Below are 17,533 nucleotides of genomic sequence, written 5' to 3'. Positions count from 1 at the left end.
TTTTACAGCAACATATTCCTGAAGTCTCCAGGTTTAAGGCATCTTCCATTAAACCTTGATTGGTCTTGTATCAATGCTACTCAAAACATAAGCCTACAAGCCAAGTTCTCTCCCGAAGAAATCAAGGCTGCTGTAAGGAAACTAGGAAAATGTAAAGCACCAGAACCCGATGGCTTCACAGTGGAGTTTCTGCTGAAATTTTGGCAATTAATCAAGGATAATCTGCATTCCACTTTTGAAGATTTTTATAAGAATGGTAAGCTAAATGCATGCATAAAGGAAAACTTCATTTGTCTTATTCAAAAGAAGAAATTAGCAGTCAAAGTAAGTGATTTCAGGCCAATTAGCTTAACTACAGTGATATATAAGGTTGTTGCAAAGGTGTTGGCTAAAAGATTAAAATTGGTAATGCCTAGCATTATAGCCTCCTCCCAAAGTGCCTTTATTGAAGGAAGGCAAATTTTAGACCCCATCCTCATTGCTAACGAAGCTGTAGAAGAGTATAGAGTGAAAAAGAAGAAAGGATGGATCCTCAAACTTGATTTGGAGAAGACCTTTGACCATGTGGATTGAGATTTCCTTGAAAAGGTGTTGAAAAGTAAAAACTTTGATCAGAAATGGATTGATTGGATTCTGGGCTGTGTTAAAAATCCAATGTTTTCTGTATTCATCAACGGAAAACCAAGGGGAAGAGTGGCTGCCACTAGAGGCATTAGGCAAGGTGATCCCCTCTCACCTTTCCTTTTCCTTCTAGTAAGTGAAGTTTTAAGTGCTTGGTGACTAAGATCATTCAAGCCGGTCTATATGAAGGTTTTGTGGTTGGCAAAGATAAAATCCAGATCTCCATCCTTCAATTTGCGGATGATACGCTCTTGTTTTGTAAGTATGACAGCAGCATGCTTGCAAAACTAAAGCAAACGGTGAAGTTTTTCGAATCGTGCTCAGGGCAGAAGGTGTACTGGGATAAATCAGCCCTTTACGGTGTAAATGTGGATGATAAAGAGTTGCTTTCAATGGCTGCTGCATTAAATTATAAGGCTGATCAGCTTCCAATCCTCTATCTTGGGCTGCCTCTTGGAGGGTACCCGAAGAAGCTGTCTTTTTGGCAACCAGTTTTGGATAACTTCCAAGCCAAATTGGATAAATAGAAGCGCTTCAATCTTTCTAGAGGAGGTAGAGTCACATTATGCAAGTCAGTTCTATCCAACCTCCCAACACACTTCATGTCTATATTTATATTGTCGGAAGGAGTTGCTTCGAAATTGGAGAGAATCACAAGAAATTTCTTTTGGGAAGGGCACAATTGCAGCAAGCTAAATCATTTGGTGAAGTGGGCTATGGTTCAACAACTATTGACAGATGGAGGCCTCGGCCTTGGTGGATTCAAACTTATGAACCAAGCCCTACTCGCTAAATGGGGCTGGAGGTTCTTCAAAGAAGAAAGCTCATTTTGGGGGCAAGTTATCAGAAGCATCCATGGCACGGGCCCTTTCAATTGGCATACGACAGGTAAAGGGGGTAGAAGTCTAAGAAGCCCTTGGATTAGTATTTCTAAATCTTGGCTAAAAGTTGAATCGTTGGCCACTCTTAAGCTTGGAAATGGTAGAAGAATTGCTTTTTGGCTGGACCCTTGGGTGGAAGCGACTCCTTTCCGTTCCTTATTCCCAATTCTCTTCCGAATATCTTTGTTACCAAACGGTTCGGTTGCTGACCATTGGGACACCAATTTGGCAGCTTGGTCAATCACCTTCCGCCGATTGCTTAAAGATGATGAAATCGTCTCCTTTCAAGATTTTCTTGGGGTTATTGCAACAAGGAAAGTTTCACAAGTTGTTGATAGTAAGGTTTGGTCTATCTCAGCCTTGGGTCTCTTTACGGTCAACTCACTTAGAACATACCTCTCCCACTCTTCCCCAATGGATAAATCGTTATTCTCGACCCTATGGAAGACTTGCAGTCCAAGAAGAATTAATGTTCTTGTCTGGATAATGCTTAGTGGACAGTTGATGGCAGCCAACAATCTCTCTCCCTCAATTTGCCCTTTGTGTCTAAATAGGTCAGAAGACTCCCTCCATCTTTTCTTTCATTGTTCCTATTCAGCTTGGTGTTGGAATAAGTTGTTGTCCTTCAACATCTCATGGGTTATGTGTAATGACTTTAAGGGCAACTTGCAGCAGCTGTTAGTTGGTATAAACCTTCACAAACCCAGCAATTTTCTATGGTTGAATGCAGTAAAGGCACTGCTGGCTGACCTTTGGTTTGAAAGAAATTAGAGGGTGTTCCATGATAAGGTGCTTGGATGTCAAGATCGGTTCGAATCAGCCCATCGGCTAGCTTCTTCTTGGTGTATCCTCTCCAAGCATTTTAATGCCTACAGTTTATCAGAGTTTAATCTTAATTGGAGGGTGTTTGCCTCCCTCCCAAGTGTCGGGATTTAGCCTCTTCAGCAGCTAGTGGTTCTCTTAGTTTTTTTCATTGTATTTTTCAGAATGTTCATTTAATTATTAGCCTCGTTGTTTGTCCTTTTGGGAATGTAAAGAAGCTATGCTTCTGTTTTAAGCTAGTCTTAGATAATTATTGGATATGATGAGGGCGTTAAGAGGGTGTCAACCTAGTTGAGATGCCCAGGTGCGCTAGCTGATCCGTTTTGGCTTTCAGTTGTTATTTAGCTCATTGTATAATCCTCTTGTACTTTGGGCTTTTACTCGATATTCTCTTTAATTAATGAATTGTTTCCGTTTCAAAAAAAAACATTGCTCACAGCCGCCGTCTTCGGTTCGTTCGCTGCCGTCGCAGCTATCAGCCGCTGCCGCCGCCGGGGAGGGGAAAAAAAGGTATTTTTTCGACACCGCTCAATCCATCGAGGAGCCCAACCGTCGATCTACAAAACCCCAAAGTCTGGACTCCATCTGACTAGCGCGTGAGGCTCACGTACCACCTTTTCCCTTCTCCGTTGATCCACGCGCTGGCACGTGTAGGCGCGTGCTCCACCTGTTTTGGTTTGTCTTTTGTGGGTTTCCTCGGTTTTGTTGACTCTTCTTGGTGGTGTGTTCGTTTGGGCTATATACTCACTGCTTGTAAAGACATCTCTTCAGTAAATTAGGGTTTGATTCTCTTCTGTCTGGTGTCTATTTTTTGAGGCAATGGTTGATAAGAAACCAGTAGTCATGTCTGAGATGGTTCCTATAGTGTCAAAAGTAATTGAACATAAGTTGAATGGATCCCACTACTATTCATGGAGATCAAATGTTCGCCACTTTATTAGGAGCATGGAGATGGATGATCACATCACGGAAGAGCGATCGATTGATGCTAATAAAAAGATTTGGTGGCGGGACGATTCAAGAATGCTTCTACAAATCAAGATTTCTATTGACCGTGAAATCGTTGAACTAGTAAATCACTGTGAATCAGTCAAGGAACTATTGGAATATTTGGATTTCCTTTATTCGGGGAAAGAGAATATTAATAGAGTATTTGATGTTTGTAAGACTCTATATCAACCCGATCAAGGAGAAAAATCTCTTACAAACTACTTTATGGAGGTTTAATACATGTGCGGAATTCAACGCCTTGATATCAATCAACACGGATCCAAAAGTTCTAATGGCTTATGGCTCAACGTGAAAAGTTGTTTATCATAAGTTTTTTAGTAGGTCTTGCACCTAAATATGAGATGGCCAAAGATCAAGTGTTGTCAAGCTCAAATATCTCATCGTTGGAAGAAGCTTACACTCGAATACTTCGTACAGAGAAGACACAAGCAGTTATGCCATCTAATTCTAGTAGTGCTTTCATTGGGCGCACAAATGATTATAGAGGTAATAAGGGGGTTGAATCAAATAGCTCCAAAGGTCATCCCAATAACCAAAGATCAAATCCAGGAGGTGTCGTTTGCTATTACTGTCATAAACCTGGCCATACGAAACGTGAATGCAGAAGATTGATGAATAAGGGTCAGAGGGTGTCATCACCCTCTGCATATGTCGCTTCTATTCCTGATAATCTTGACAAGTCAATTACAATTTCTGCATAGGAGTCTACTAAATTTCAACAGTATTAAGAGTCCTTGAGGACATCATCTTCTACTCCCATTACGGCCATCGCAGAGACAGGTAACATTTCTAAATGTCTTCTTTCCTCCATGTCAAAATGGGTCATTGACTCTGGCACTACAGACCATATGACAGGTAACCCCAGTTTATTCTCTAACCTTTGTACATCTACCTCTTCACTTAATGTCACTATAGTTGATGGAACTTCCACTCCTGTTTTAGGATCAGGAACCGTCCATCTTACTGAATCGATTTCTTTGTCATCAGTTTTAAATTTACCACATTCCTTGTTTAATTTGATTTCAGTCAGTAAACTCACTCGTGACCTTCATTGTTGTGTCTCCTTTTTTTCTGGTTATTGCTTATTTCAGGATCTTACGACAAGCAGACTATTGGTAAAGGGCGTGAAGTTGGAGGTCTTTACATCTTTGAACCACAAACACCTATGGCCATCACATGCTCAAGCGTGTCATCTGCCTTTGAAGAGCATTGTCGTTTCGGTCATCCGTCTATCTATGCGTTGAAGAGTCTTCATCCACAACTTCAACATTTGTCTTCTTTAGATTATGAGTCATGTCAGTTTGCTAAATTTCATCATTTGAGTTTGTATCCTCGAGTCAATAAACGAGCTAGTGCTCCTTTTGAATTAGTCCATTCTGATGTTTGGAGTCCATGTCCTGTTGAGTCCAAAGGAGGGTTTAGGTATTTTGTTACATTTGTCGATGACTATTCTCGTGTTACGTGATTATATTTAATGAAAAGTCGTTTTGAGTTACCTTCTCATTTTCGTAACTTCCATGCTGAAATTCAAACTCAGTTTAGTGGTACTCTTAAAATCCTACAGACCTATATTGTTAAGTAATATTTCTCTCATGCACTTAAGTCTTATTTAGTTGCCCATGGCATTCTTCATCAATCTTCTTGTGTCGATACTCCATCTCAAAATGGGGTTGCAGAACGAAAAATCGTCATCTCCTTGAGACAACCAGAGCTTTGATGTTTCAGATGCATGTTCCAAAATCCTTTTGAACAGATGTTGTTTCCACAGCTTGTTTCTTAATAAATTACATGCCCTCTTCCATTCTTAAGGGTGAGATACCTTTTCGTACTTTATGCCCCAAGCAACATTTGTTTCCCATTCCACCCAAAATATTTGGTTGTACCTACTTTGTTCGGGATGTTCGGCCTCAACATACCAAGCTGGATCCAAAGTCCTTAAAATGTATTTTCCTTGGTTATTCCCGTATTCAAAAGGTGTATCAGTGTTATTGTCCTAGTCTAAATAAATATTTCGTCTCTATTGATGTCATATTTTTTTAACATTCCTCATTTTTTTCATCACCATCTTTCTCTTCGAATAAGAGTCAGGGGGAGCATAAGGAATTAGAGGATGATTTCCTTGTCTACAAAGTTATTTCTCCTTGTCATCCTCTTCCTGATTCATCTTTACCTGTGGCTACCTCTACTCTTCCACCCATCGTTAAGGTCTACACTCGACGACAACCTCCTTCAGATCCATGCCCTGTACCAGCTCCTCCAGTTCCATGCCCGATACCAGTCTTCTTCGTCATTGGATCCAAAAACAAATGATGATCTTCGTAAAGGTAAACGTACATGTGCTCATCCTATTTCCTCTTTTGTTTCTTTTTTTTTCTTTTAACAAGAAACGAACCTATTTATTAAGATAATGAAAGATGTTACAAAGTGATTGAGAGGATACAAAAACAAGAGAACAAAAGAACGGATCAGCAAGTGCACCTGGACATCTCAACTAGGTTGACACCTCCATAGCACTCTCATCATATCCGAAAAGAAGTAAAGCATTAAGGATAATAATTGATTAAAAATCTGACTAAACCGTGCCTGTTGCAAAGGCTTACATCAAAATGAAAGTCTGAAAGGAACCAAATCAGAAAACAAAAGAGCTAAAAAGATCAGGAAAGGGGAAAAATGAAAGCGTTCCAATTGAGGCTAATGTCTTGAATGGAGAAATCCTTAAATTCTTTGGAGAGAGAGCACCAGGAAGAGGCATTGATGCGAGCGATATCAAATTTAATGGACCAAAGAGAGACTTTGTCGTGAAACACTCTTTGATTCCTTTCAAACCATAATTCTGATAACAATGCCTTGACTGCGTTGACCCAAATTAATCTTGGCTTCTTTTTCAATTTAGAGCCAATCAGAAGTTGAAGGACGTTTGCCTTGAAATCATTATCAAAAACCCAACCGGTATTGAAGCAATTGAGTAAACATAGCCAACATTTTTCCTCTTTTGTTTCATATAACCATTTGTCACCTTCCACATGTTCATTCATTGCATCCTTAGAATCTGTATCCATCCCTAAAACTGTTCATGAGGCTTTGTCTCATCCTGGTTGGTGTGCCACAATGGTGGAGGAGATGACTGCCTTAGATGATAATTGTACTTGGGATTTAGTTTCTCTCCCTGCAGGAAAGAAGGCTATCGGTTGCAAATGGGTGTTTGCAATTAAAGTTAATCCTGATGGTTCTGTTGCTCGGTTAAAAGCGCGCCTTGTAGCGAAGACTATGCACAAACTTATGGCGTTGACTATGCTGATACTTTTTCTCCTGTAGCAAAAATGGCATCTGTGAGGCTGTTATTTCATTAGCTTTAATCAATCATTGGCCTTTACATCAGCTTGATATTAAAAATCAAGGGAGGGACTGGTCGATGTTCGCCCGTATCAATATCCTCTGTTTCAAAAGGACGAAATTCAGCAACTAGTAGCAAAAATGTTGACAGCATGCATTATACAACCAAGTACCAGCCCCTTCTCCAGCCCAGTTTTATTGGTTAGGAAGAAAGATAGTAACTGGAGGTTCTTCGATTACCGAGCATTGAATCAAGCAACGGTCCCTTGATAACTACCTTATTCCGGTTGTGGATGAACTACTTGATGAGCTCACAGAGGCAGTAATCTTGGTTATCATCAAATACGAATTGCACAAAAGGATGTTCACAAAACGGCCTTTAGAACACATGAGGGGCAGTACGAGTTCTTGGTGATGCCATTTGGTCTTCAGAATGCTCCTTCCACATTCCAACCGGTAATGAATGACATTTTATGCCCTTTTTTACGCAAATTTGTATTGGTTTTTCTTTGATGACATCTTGATATATAGCACTTTTGTTCATGAGCATATAAATCATCTATCTGTGGTGCTGCAAGTCTTGACTGAGAATCAACTGGTGGCCAATTTTAAAAGTGTACGTTTGCGGCCTTGAGAATTGAATACCTTGGTCATGTGATTTCGACTGAGGGGGTGGCAATTGATCCATCAAAGATTGAAGCTACGGTCCGGTGGCCAGTTACAACGTCAGTAAAACAATTGAGGGGCTTCCTTGGATTAACAGGGTACTACCGAAAGTTCGTACTTAACTACAGTTTCATTGCATTCTCTCTCATTCAACAGCTCAAAAAAGACAAGTTTTTGTGGAATAAGGAGGCACAAAAGTCTTTCGAGGCTCTAGAGAAAGCCATGACCGAGATTCCTGTTTTAGGCCTTCCGGACTTCACACGACCGTTTGTGGTTGAGACGGATGCATCCGGTGTGGGAGTAGGAGCTGTACTAATGCAAGAAGGTCGGCCACTCGCTTTCTTCAGTCATGCTCTACCTCTAACGCATCAGTTGAAGGCCGTTTATGAACGTGAATTAATTGCCATTTTGTTGGCTATTCAGAAGTGGCGACCTTACTTGCTGGGTCATCGATTTACAGTATGCACAAACCAGAAGAATCTTAAGTTCTTATTAGAACAACAAGTAATCGTGGGTGAATACCAGAAATGGGTGGCAAAGCTGATTGGCTATGACTTCGTAATCGAATACAAGAAGGGATTAGAGAATTCAGCTACTAATGCTTTGTCTCGAGTACCAACAACCATAGAGTTGGCCGCGCTGAGTTGTGTAGACAATGTTAATCCAGCAGTTTTCCGTAGTCAAATCGACCAAGAAGAGGAATTGGGGACAACTCGGGGGGCAATTATGGCTGGTGAACCGTTTCCAAATGGCTATTCTGTGATAGGGGACTTCCTGCTTTACAAAAACGGAATAGTGTTGCCTTCAACTTCCCCTACAATTCCCCTCTTACTTCAACAACTCCATAACAATCTAGTAGGGGGACATAATGGGACAATCAGAATATATCAACGTCTCTAGAAGGAGTTTTTCTGGAAGGGGATGAAAGCAAATGTACGATCATTCATGGGAGATTGCTCGGTATGTCAGCACACTAAATATCTATCATTGGCACCAACAGGGCTTTTGCAACCCTTACCCATACCTGAGATGATTTGGAATGATATTAGCATGGACTTTATTGATGGCTTACCAAGGTCAGAAGGGCATAATCCAATAATGGTTGTGGTAGATCGGTTATCAAAGTATGCTCATTCCATCACCCTACGACACCCTTTCACAGCAGCTACAGTGGCTGGAATATTTCTTCAAGAGATAGTTCGATTACATGGAACACCTCGAAGCATCGTTTCAGATAGAAACAAGATCTTTACAAGCTTATTTTGGGAAGAATTGTTTAAGTTGACAGGGACACAATTAAAGTGGAGCACTTCGTCTCACCCACAAACTGATAGCCAAACAGAGGTCGTCAATCGAGGATTGGAGGCGTATCTACGGTGTTTTACAATGGACATTCCGACTAAATGTTCAAAATGGTTAGCTTGGGCCAAATATAATTACAACACGTCCTACCATACTTCATTGAAAAAATCACCCTTTGAAGTAGTATACGGACGATCGATACCACCATTGGTTTCATATGAAGCTGGAACTGTGGTAGTTGGTGAGGTTGATGCTCTTTTGAAGGAAAGGGACGACATGTTAAAACACTTCAAGGCCATGCTTGAACGTACACACCAATGGATGAAATCGTACACGAATGCCAAATGACGTGAGGTGGAATTTCAGGTTAATGAGTGGGTGTATATTAAGCTCAGGCCATATCGACAGAGCACTTTGTTCATCCATAAACACCTGAAACTAGCCCCTCGCTTCATCGGCCCTTTCCAGATCAGTGAACAAATTGGTCCCGTGGCGTATAAGCTTGATCTACCAGCTCACGTGAATATCCACCCAGTTTTCCATGTGTCTCATTTACGGAAGGCAATTGGGTCGGTACTATCGAGGATCACCACCCCCCAAACGTGGTAGCACAACGAATCCCTGCACCATCAACCAGTCGCAGTGTTGGGCGTTCGAAAGGTTGGCACCACTGTGGTCTCTCCCACCGATTTTGAAGTTTTAATCCAATGGGATGGCATGTCTACAAAAGAGGCTACTTGGGAAAATGGCACGTTCATAGTTGAGCAATTCCCTGATTTCCACCTTGAGGACAAGGTGATTCTTTAGGGGGCAGTAGTGATAGATCCCTGATCAAGAAGGTGTACGTTCGAAAGAAGAATAAGCATAGAAAAGGGCAGAATGAACAAAATGATGTAATACATAATGAATGAGAAAAGCTGTTAAATGAGAATACGAATAGGGGATTATATGGGGATCAGGCATCTTTCTGTTATTAGGATTATTCCCACCTTTCTGTTATTTCACCTTTTTGTTATTAGGTTATTTTCTTTTCTTAAATAGGAATGGGGGGAAAGAAATCACTATCTTTTGCTTTTTATTGAGAATAGCTCTGAGAGCTTGTAAAAGGGAGGGAGCCTCGACTTCCTTGGTTGTTTAGCCCAAATTGTGAATATATAAATCGAGCCCTATCATAATCTTACGCCATAGAGAGTTGGGCTCGGAATAAAAACGCCACAACCACTTAGATAGTAAGGCCTTGTTACATAACCTAAGATTTCCAATCTCAAGACCCCCTATTTCAATAGACTTCTCAATGACCTTCCACCTAATCAAATGTGAGCCCTTTCTTTTTCCTTCCTCAATCCCCTCGCAAAGAAAATCACACATTAACTCCTCCAGACTCTTACAAGACCTTGTTGGGGCTCTGATAAGGGAGAAAAATTATATAGGAAGGCCAGACAAAATTGATCTTATCAAAGTCTGTCTTCCTGCCTTAGAAAAATACCCTTTTTTCCAAGACGCCAATCTCTTCCTAACTTTATCCACCACCGAATCCCAAAGAACGATCGCCTTGGGATTACTCCCAAGAGAGAGACTAAGATAGGACGAGGGAAGCAGCCCAACCTCACACCCTAACAACTCCGACCATCTCTTAAGCTTCTCCTCCTCACAATTTATCCTCATGATGCTATATTTTCCCATGTTGATCTTCAAACTCGAGATTTCTTCAAAAACAGCTAGAATGTGATTCAAAGTTAAAAACGAGTTCTCATTGCCCGAGCCCAAGAAAAGCGTGTCGTCTGCAAATTGGAGATGCGAAAGAGTCACTCTTTCCTCCCCAACCTCAAAAGGGATAAAAATACTGCCTTCAACACACTTCCTCACCAAACTACTCATAATATTCACCATAAGAAGGAAAAGGAAAGGAGATAAATGGTCTCCTTGCCTAAGGCCTCTCATGGCTACCACTTTACCCCTAGGACTGCCATTTATAAGAAAGGAGAAAGTCACATTTCTCAGGCAGCCCCACATCCACATTCTCCATTTATAAACCCTTCTTCTCCATCACTTTATTCAAAAAGTCCCAATCCACATGGACATAGGCCTTCTCGAAGTCAATCTTAAATAACACTCCCTCTTTCTTTTTAAGCCTATACTCCTCTATAGCTTCGTTTGCCACAAGAGCTTAATCCAAAATCTGTCCAGCACCTTGTGCTTCTGAGATTGTCGACAGGAGCACCCTTCTCCGACGATTAGCCAACACTTTTGCAATAATTTTATACACACTTGTAATTAAGCTGATCGGTCTAAAATCCTTTACCCTATTCACGTTATCCTTTTTAGGAATGAGACAAACATATGTTTCAGTCATCGATCTATCCAGAATACCCCTTCCAAAGAATTCCTAAAAGACCTTGAACAATTCCGCTTTGACTATATCCCAATTTTCTTGATAAAATGCTAAAGAAAAGCCATCGGGACCTGGGGATACCTATCGCTAGCAAAAACAGCCTACTTAATTTCTTCCATAGAAAAGGGGATCGGCAACCCCTCCCTTTCCCTAGGAGAGATTGGATTTCAGTAAATCCCTCGAATAAACGGTTTAGGAGTAACCTCTGGCCCAAAGATACTCACAAAGAAAGATACAACCTCCTCCTCAATATCTATGTCCTCCCTAATTGTCTCCCCAGGATCCTTAACCAAGGGACCGATCGTATTCCTACTCTTCCTCCCACTAACCATCATGTGGGAAAAAGCAATGTTACAATTGCCATCTTTAGCCCAACCAACTTTCATCTTTTGCCTCACATAATAGGCCTCTTTTCTAATTAACTCGGCAAATTGACATTTGCAGGAATCTCTTTCCACCTTTAAGGCTTCCTCTAGAGGACCATTCATCTCCCACTCATCTATCTCTTTTATTCTAGCCACAAGCTCACTTCTTCACCCTAATGTTTCCAAATACTTCTCTGTTCCAAACTTTTAGCTCCCCTTTTAAAGGTTTCAACTTACTTCCAAATTTGGACCCTTCCCACTTCCCCTAAACGAGAGAATTCCACCAGGAGGATATGTGGGTTATAAAAATAAATAGATTAATAAAAATCAAAACATAAATATACAATTTTAAAATGGACATAGTACATTGAATTTTCATACAAGTGAAATGATGCAATTACCAGCGTATCAGATACTGATGAAGGGAGAAAAGTAACAAGGTAACTAACTATTTCTCCAAAGAGAGAAAAGAAAGGTTCTTACTATTTTTCCGATTGGAAAAATGCCAAATATGCTAAAACAGATGCTTCCATCTCTGTCACCACTGCACAAAATGTTAAACCGTTGTTGTGAAGAATTTGACAACTCTGTAAATGAGTCTTCACTGTCATCAATGAAACCAGTATCTCCTGAAACAAGTCCAGGCATTCGAGGAACTGTAGGAGCAGGAGGGAAAATACGACTAGTGCGATCTTCATAAGTTGATAAGTTTTCATTTTTGTCCTGTACCACAATTGTGAAAAAGGATGAAGGATGAGAAGAAAACATAAATTCATATTTGAAAACCACAATTCATGTTGAACATTCTTCATGACATTAGCAAAATGATTTCCCAGCAAAAATCCTGGAAAACACCAAATAAATAAGTGGAGAATTACGTACTGTAATCAACTGGCAATCCTCCACCCAATTTAGACTAACCACAGCAACTGCATGAGAGTTTAAGCTTCTCAACAACTTTCCATTCTGTTTGGCATACAAAATAAAAAGTTAAAAAACAGCAAGAAAACTAAAAGAAAATAACAACTGCGTCTTTCACTTTTATCCTGGACTCTAAACATTGCTATGAACTTAAATTAAATGCAGTTTGATCATTAATGCATATCATTCTGATTTAAGTAAAATATAAAAATAAAATATTGCATTTCAAAATAGCACTTCTATTGTAGTTACTGACCAGAATGTTAATCAACCGAAAACAGTAGTGGCAAAGCAATTATATAGGAGATGTTAACTAATATATAAAATTCTTTATTTATACCAAATACCTTATAAGAAATTATCGAGGTTGAAATTAAAATAAAATTTCCATTTCTATATTAAGCACGTTGGAAACGAATGGAAACAAAATCTATATTAGGCACGTTGGAAGCTTAATCTAATCAATGTTAGTACAACTGGTCTAACAGGTGTCCGGATCACCAAAATTGAGTGCAAGAATGCCACGATCAACCGATGAATGGGAAAAGTGTGTTTTAAAGTTAAAGTAAGGCTACTCACTTCAACATCATGCAATAAAACTGTCCCATCTTCAAGACCAACTGCTATCACCTTACCATCAGGCCTCCAACATAACGATTTTATAGACCTTCCTACATAGAATTTATACAATCATTCATAGTCAAGGGACGTCACTGCACAACAATGTAACTTATAAAAACTCAAAAACATAGTGCAAAACACAAAGTTCTAGAGAGGAAGCGACAATATCGTTGTCTTGTATTATGTATTTAGTTTCGTTGAACCAAAATTGTTCAAAGCAAGGGTTGAGACTCTAGTGTAACACTGATAGTTCAAGAATCACTAAGTTGTCATTAAACAACTTAAAGATGGCCCTTTGAAAGATTAAATATTACCCTTCGTCTTGATTTAGTATCAACAGTTTTATATCGATCTAATTAACCTCTGGGCTATGCATTACATTCTAACCCAAATAATCAAATATATATATATATATAAATCAAGCTTCAAGTACGACAAAGCAGTGTGAAACTGAAAACTAAAAGTCTAGAACAGACCCGTTAAATTTTCTTTTTCAATAAATAAGGAAATGCAAAATCAAGCTAAGGAAATAGAGGGAAACGTATAACTCACCAGGCGATATAGTCCACAACCTCTGCCAGTTGAAACGGTGGAGCAAAATTTTCGAGTCTTCCGTGACCATGGCTAGCAAGTCCTTTTCCGGGTTCCACTCGGCAATTTTAACCTTGCATTAGCAACTCATCAAATATTCAGAGAAGAACAAAAAAACAAAAACTCGCTACACACAATACTAGATTAATGTATGTACAACTAAGTAGGAAGGCAATAGTGAGGTGTTCAAATTAAACCTGAGAGGCAATAGGTTTGTCGAATTGGAGCTGAAATGGAAGCACGCGGTCGGCCTCGTCGGTTTCCATAGCTAGAGCTGAAATGGAAAAATTCACAGAACCAAATTTCAGGGAAGAAAAAAAAAAAAAAGTAGAAGCACTTCAGAAAGCTAAAGTATGAATCGATCAACAACTTGATCAAAACTCGATGACTTACTTACTTGTGCAATGGACTACGATTACTACAGAGAAACTAGTGAAGAATTATAGAGAGGCCAAGAAGGAGAGCGCTCCAGCACTGATGAGGAGATTTTCGGGTGACTTTCGTCGCCGCCGGTTAGCTCAAAACACAGAGGCGCGGGCTCAAGCAAGTTACTTACGTTCTTTGAGGTAAAAGAAATTAAAGCAACTTCGCCGGTGTGTAATAGGGCCGCAACTTTTAAAAAGAAGGAGAAAAAATGATCAACGCCGTTGCCGGGGATCGAACCCGGGTCACCCGCGTGACAGGCGGGAATACTTACCACTATACTACAACGACTTGTTTGCTTTAACGAATAATTCTCTCATATAATAATACATATTTTTGGTATTTATCAAATGAGAGAAATTTTGAATTTTAAAAATTATATATAGTGGGATTTTCAAAAATAGAAAAATAAAGAAAATTATTTACAAAAAAAAAATAGTAAATTTTGATCTTCTTTGATAGAGGTTGATAGTTTATCAGTGATAGAAACTGATGAAAATCTATCGTTTATACTATGTGATAGACGCTGATAAACTTCAGTGTTTTTTTTGCTATTTCTGTAAATAGATTGACATTTTTTTTATCTGTAAAAATTTCTATAAATATAACATTTGTTGTAAAGAATTATTAGTATGGTACAGTGTATGTTTTCTTATGGCCTGAATGAAAAAATCAAAGTTAAAAGTATATATCTTAGAAGTTAGAGACGAAATTAAAACAATATTCAAACTTTGGGGGTAAATCTATAACATTACTAAGACCCCGTTTGATAACCATTTGATTTTTTTGTTTTTGCTTTTGAAAATTAAGCCCATGGATACTACTTCCACCTCCAAATTTCTTCCTTTTTTATCTACTTTTCACCCCATGGTTTAAAAACCAAGCCAAAATTTGAGAACTAAAGAAAGTTGTTTTCAAAAAGCTATTTTTGCTTTTGGAATTTGGCTAAAAATTCAACCATTGTTTTTAATAAATATGTAAATTATTGTAAGAAATGTAGATGAAATAGGCTTACTTTTCAAAAACAAAAACTAAAAACCAAATGGTTACCAAATTGGCCTAAAATGTAATCAAACTTAAAACTTAAGAATTGAAAAATATTTTGAAACCTAGAAACCAAATGAAAACTATACTCGAAACCTAGAAACCAAGAACATGAAAATGTACTTTTTTTTTCTTTAAATATTTAACAAAAATGTTCGTTTAAATGGTTTATTGAAAAGAGGAAAAAAATCCAAAAAACAAAGGGACAAGAACTGCTTGGAAGTGGAATCAAAGCTAAACTTGAAAACCAACTTCCATTGCAACAATATCGAAAATAAAATTCAATTGTTAATAATGGTATATGAAGTATTCATTCTATAGTTTCCTAATGTTAAATTGTTGATTCAAAATTTTCAAGAAGAGATTTCATTAGTTCAGTTCATGCTTAGCATTCCACTATCATGTAAAGCTACTATTGAGAGTGGTTGTGTCGGAACCTATAGGTTTCCCAATCCTAATTAACATTTCTTAACGTTCTTTATCTACATATCTACAACTTGATGAAAACCAGTGTGTATCAATGTACACTAGAAACAAACTCACCAATACAATATAAAAGTACTTACAAATAAGTAGAATGTTTTAATTCAACCTGTGGTTGACATGATGTCGACACATTCAAGGACAAGTTTGCAAGATGATCCTTATCAGCGTCTAAATTGTTGCTACAGATTACCTTTTTAACCTAAGAGGATGTGTGAAGACAGCAGATATCAACCCTTCTTATGACATCTAATGCCCACTAAACCTATTAATCTCACATCTTATGAGCCTGTATTACTGTGGGCTCAACTCTGTGAACTTGCTCATTAGTAATTTTATCACATAACGCAACTTAACTCATCGTCACAATACTCATATTACAACATCATCATTCATGAGATAGCTTATTATGGGCAAAACTCTAACTCTAATTTTGTGTTGACTAACTAGTTACCGACCACTTTTAGATTAACACTTGACTTACAACTCTTTTACAACAGTGGCAAACTGAACCTTCCTTGTCAAGCAATCCGCAATCCTGGAATCTTGAAACTCTCCTTCTACCTGGGCAGAAAAATAAAAACATTGGAAAGTGTGAGTTGGGGAGCTCAGTGAGTGGCACGTTTAAGAACATAAGCTTTTACTATAGGAATTCATTTTGCAAGAAACTTTCTAAAACATTAGCATGCTCTCCTAGCTTTAGTTTGTGACAATGGGCAGAAATGCACGTTATTACAGCGCAAATAAGTAAAACAATGAAGGAATGCGACGATAAAAATATACAAAATCATGTCCAAAAGCAGTAAAGTGAGAATAGTGTGATCGCATGTGCCCATCGCATAAAAGCGGTTAATGTACTTATTTTATGCAAAAAAAAATGCGTTGGCACAAGTTAAATTGCGATCCAAGGAATTCGGCATCCGTGCGCATTAAAAGATTGTGATCGCAAAGCAATGTGATTGTATGCACTCGCGAAAATTCACTCAAGAAGGTGGCCGCATAAAGACGGCGCATCAAGGTGAAAACATAATAAATCATGATGGGACGGAAATCTGATGACGATCAAATCCGAATTTAGTTGACAAGTCATTAACGACACACTGTAGCAAGTACATTCAACTTTTTGGTGACCATTAATCAGCACATCAGATAGAAGATTTAATGACCTCCCATTATTGCAATCATTAGAGAGAAAAGCTTCTTCACCTTGAGTTCTATAAATACCGAAGGCCACCATCGTAAAAGGAGTTCACCATATACAGAAGATAGATCATATACAAATAGATAGTCGTTAGTCTGTAGTTGTTCATATACTTAGAAAGCGGAGGCGAACGAAGAGAAGAAGATGCCGAAAGATCATTCCTAGTTAGCTCGAAAGATTGTCGGGAAGCGCCGTAAAAGGAGAGAGTGCCGACACTTGCGAAAGCAAGAATATTCTTCTGGGCAGAGTAAGACAATGTAAAAGCCTCGGGAAGCAAGGCATTGCTATTGGGCTTCTTATCCCTACTTTCCAATGTTGTTTTATATTCTGCACTTTATTTATAGAAAATGGAATTCTCATCTCAACATCTGTTCAATCTCTCCACATTTCGCATGAATAGCTAAATTTTCGAATGGGTTGAGAAGTACTTAGCTAGCATGACCCAAGATCTTCACTTTATGCGATCATCCTGTCTTATGTATGCGTCACTCACCCTTTAGAGATACTTGAGAGAGTAGTCTAAAGAAAGAACCTAGACTTGAGAGAGTCAAGTTAGAATCTAGGCTTGAGAGAGTCAGATTAGAACCGCATAAGCAAGAGATAGAAACTTAAACATAAGTTTTGTTTGCTATTACGCATCGCATGCACCCTAGAAATAGGATATGATAGTATGCGGTCACCTTGTGTATATGTGTATCATTCATCATCACATAGACAAGAATAGAGGTTTAGACATAAGTCCTAACAACATCATCGTATACATCGCATGCGTCTTAGAAATAGAAACTATGGCATTTGCATTGAGAGATGAAATGTTGTTGTGTGTGTAGCATGATCACATAACTTGAACACAATC

The 17,533-nt window shown here is 38.8% G+C and overlaps 1 protein-coding gene and 1 non-coding gene across 5 annotated transcripts in view; both read right to left on the bottom strand.

The window, feature by feature from the left end:
- Positions 1–14,136, bottom strand: part of APC4 (Transducin/WD40 repeat-like superfamily protein) — a 50,274-nt gene extending 36,138 nt beyond the window's left edge. The window contains exons 1-6 of one of the 4 annotated variants that reach the window (XM_039038124.2): positions 13,924–14,136; positions 13,724–13,800; positions 13,488–13,599; positions 12,894–12,985; positions 12,276–12,359; positions 11,877–12,116 (exon numbers count right to left, since the gene is read on the bottom strand). In XM_039038124.2, the coding sequence (XP_038894052.1) occupies positions 11,877–12,116; positions 12,276–12,359; positions 12,894–12,985; positions 13,488–13,599; positions 13,724–13,792 (597 nt within the window). In that variant the 5' untranslated portion in view covers positions 13,793–13,800; positions 13,924–14,136. Of the gene's footprint in view, positions 1–11,876; positions 12,117–12,275; positions 12,360–12,893; positions 12,986–13,487; positions 13,600–13,723; positions 13,801–13,919 lie in introns of all 4 variants that reach the window. The other 3 variants (XM_039038126.2, XM_039038127.2, XM_090316414.1) reach the window with 3 other exon arrangements.
- Positions 14,137–14,168: 32 nt separating this feature from the next.
- TRNAD-GUC (transfer RNA aspartic acid (anticodon GUC)) lies at positions 14,169–14,240 on the bottom strand. The gene has a single exon. It is a non-coding gene; the product is annotated as a tRNA-Asp (tRNA).
- Between the last annotated feature and the right edge of the window lie 3,293 nt (positions 14,241–17,533).

The sequence above is a fragment of the Benincasa hispida genome, chromosome 8 (genome assembly GCF_027475165.1).
Source record: "Benincasa hispida cultivar pf3 chromosome 8, pf3_genome.v1.1, whole genome shotgun sequence".
In the NCBI taxonomy this organism is placed as follows: Eukaryota; Viridiplantae; Streptophyta; class Magnoliopsida; order Cucurbitales; family Cucurbitaceae; genus Benincasa; species Benincasa hispida.
This window is presented reverse-complemented; position numbering and strand designations above follow the sequence as displayed.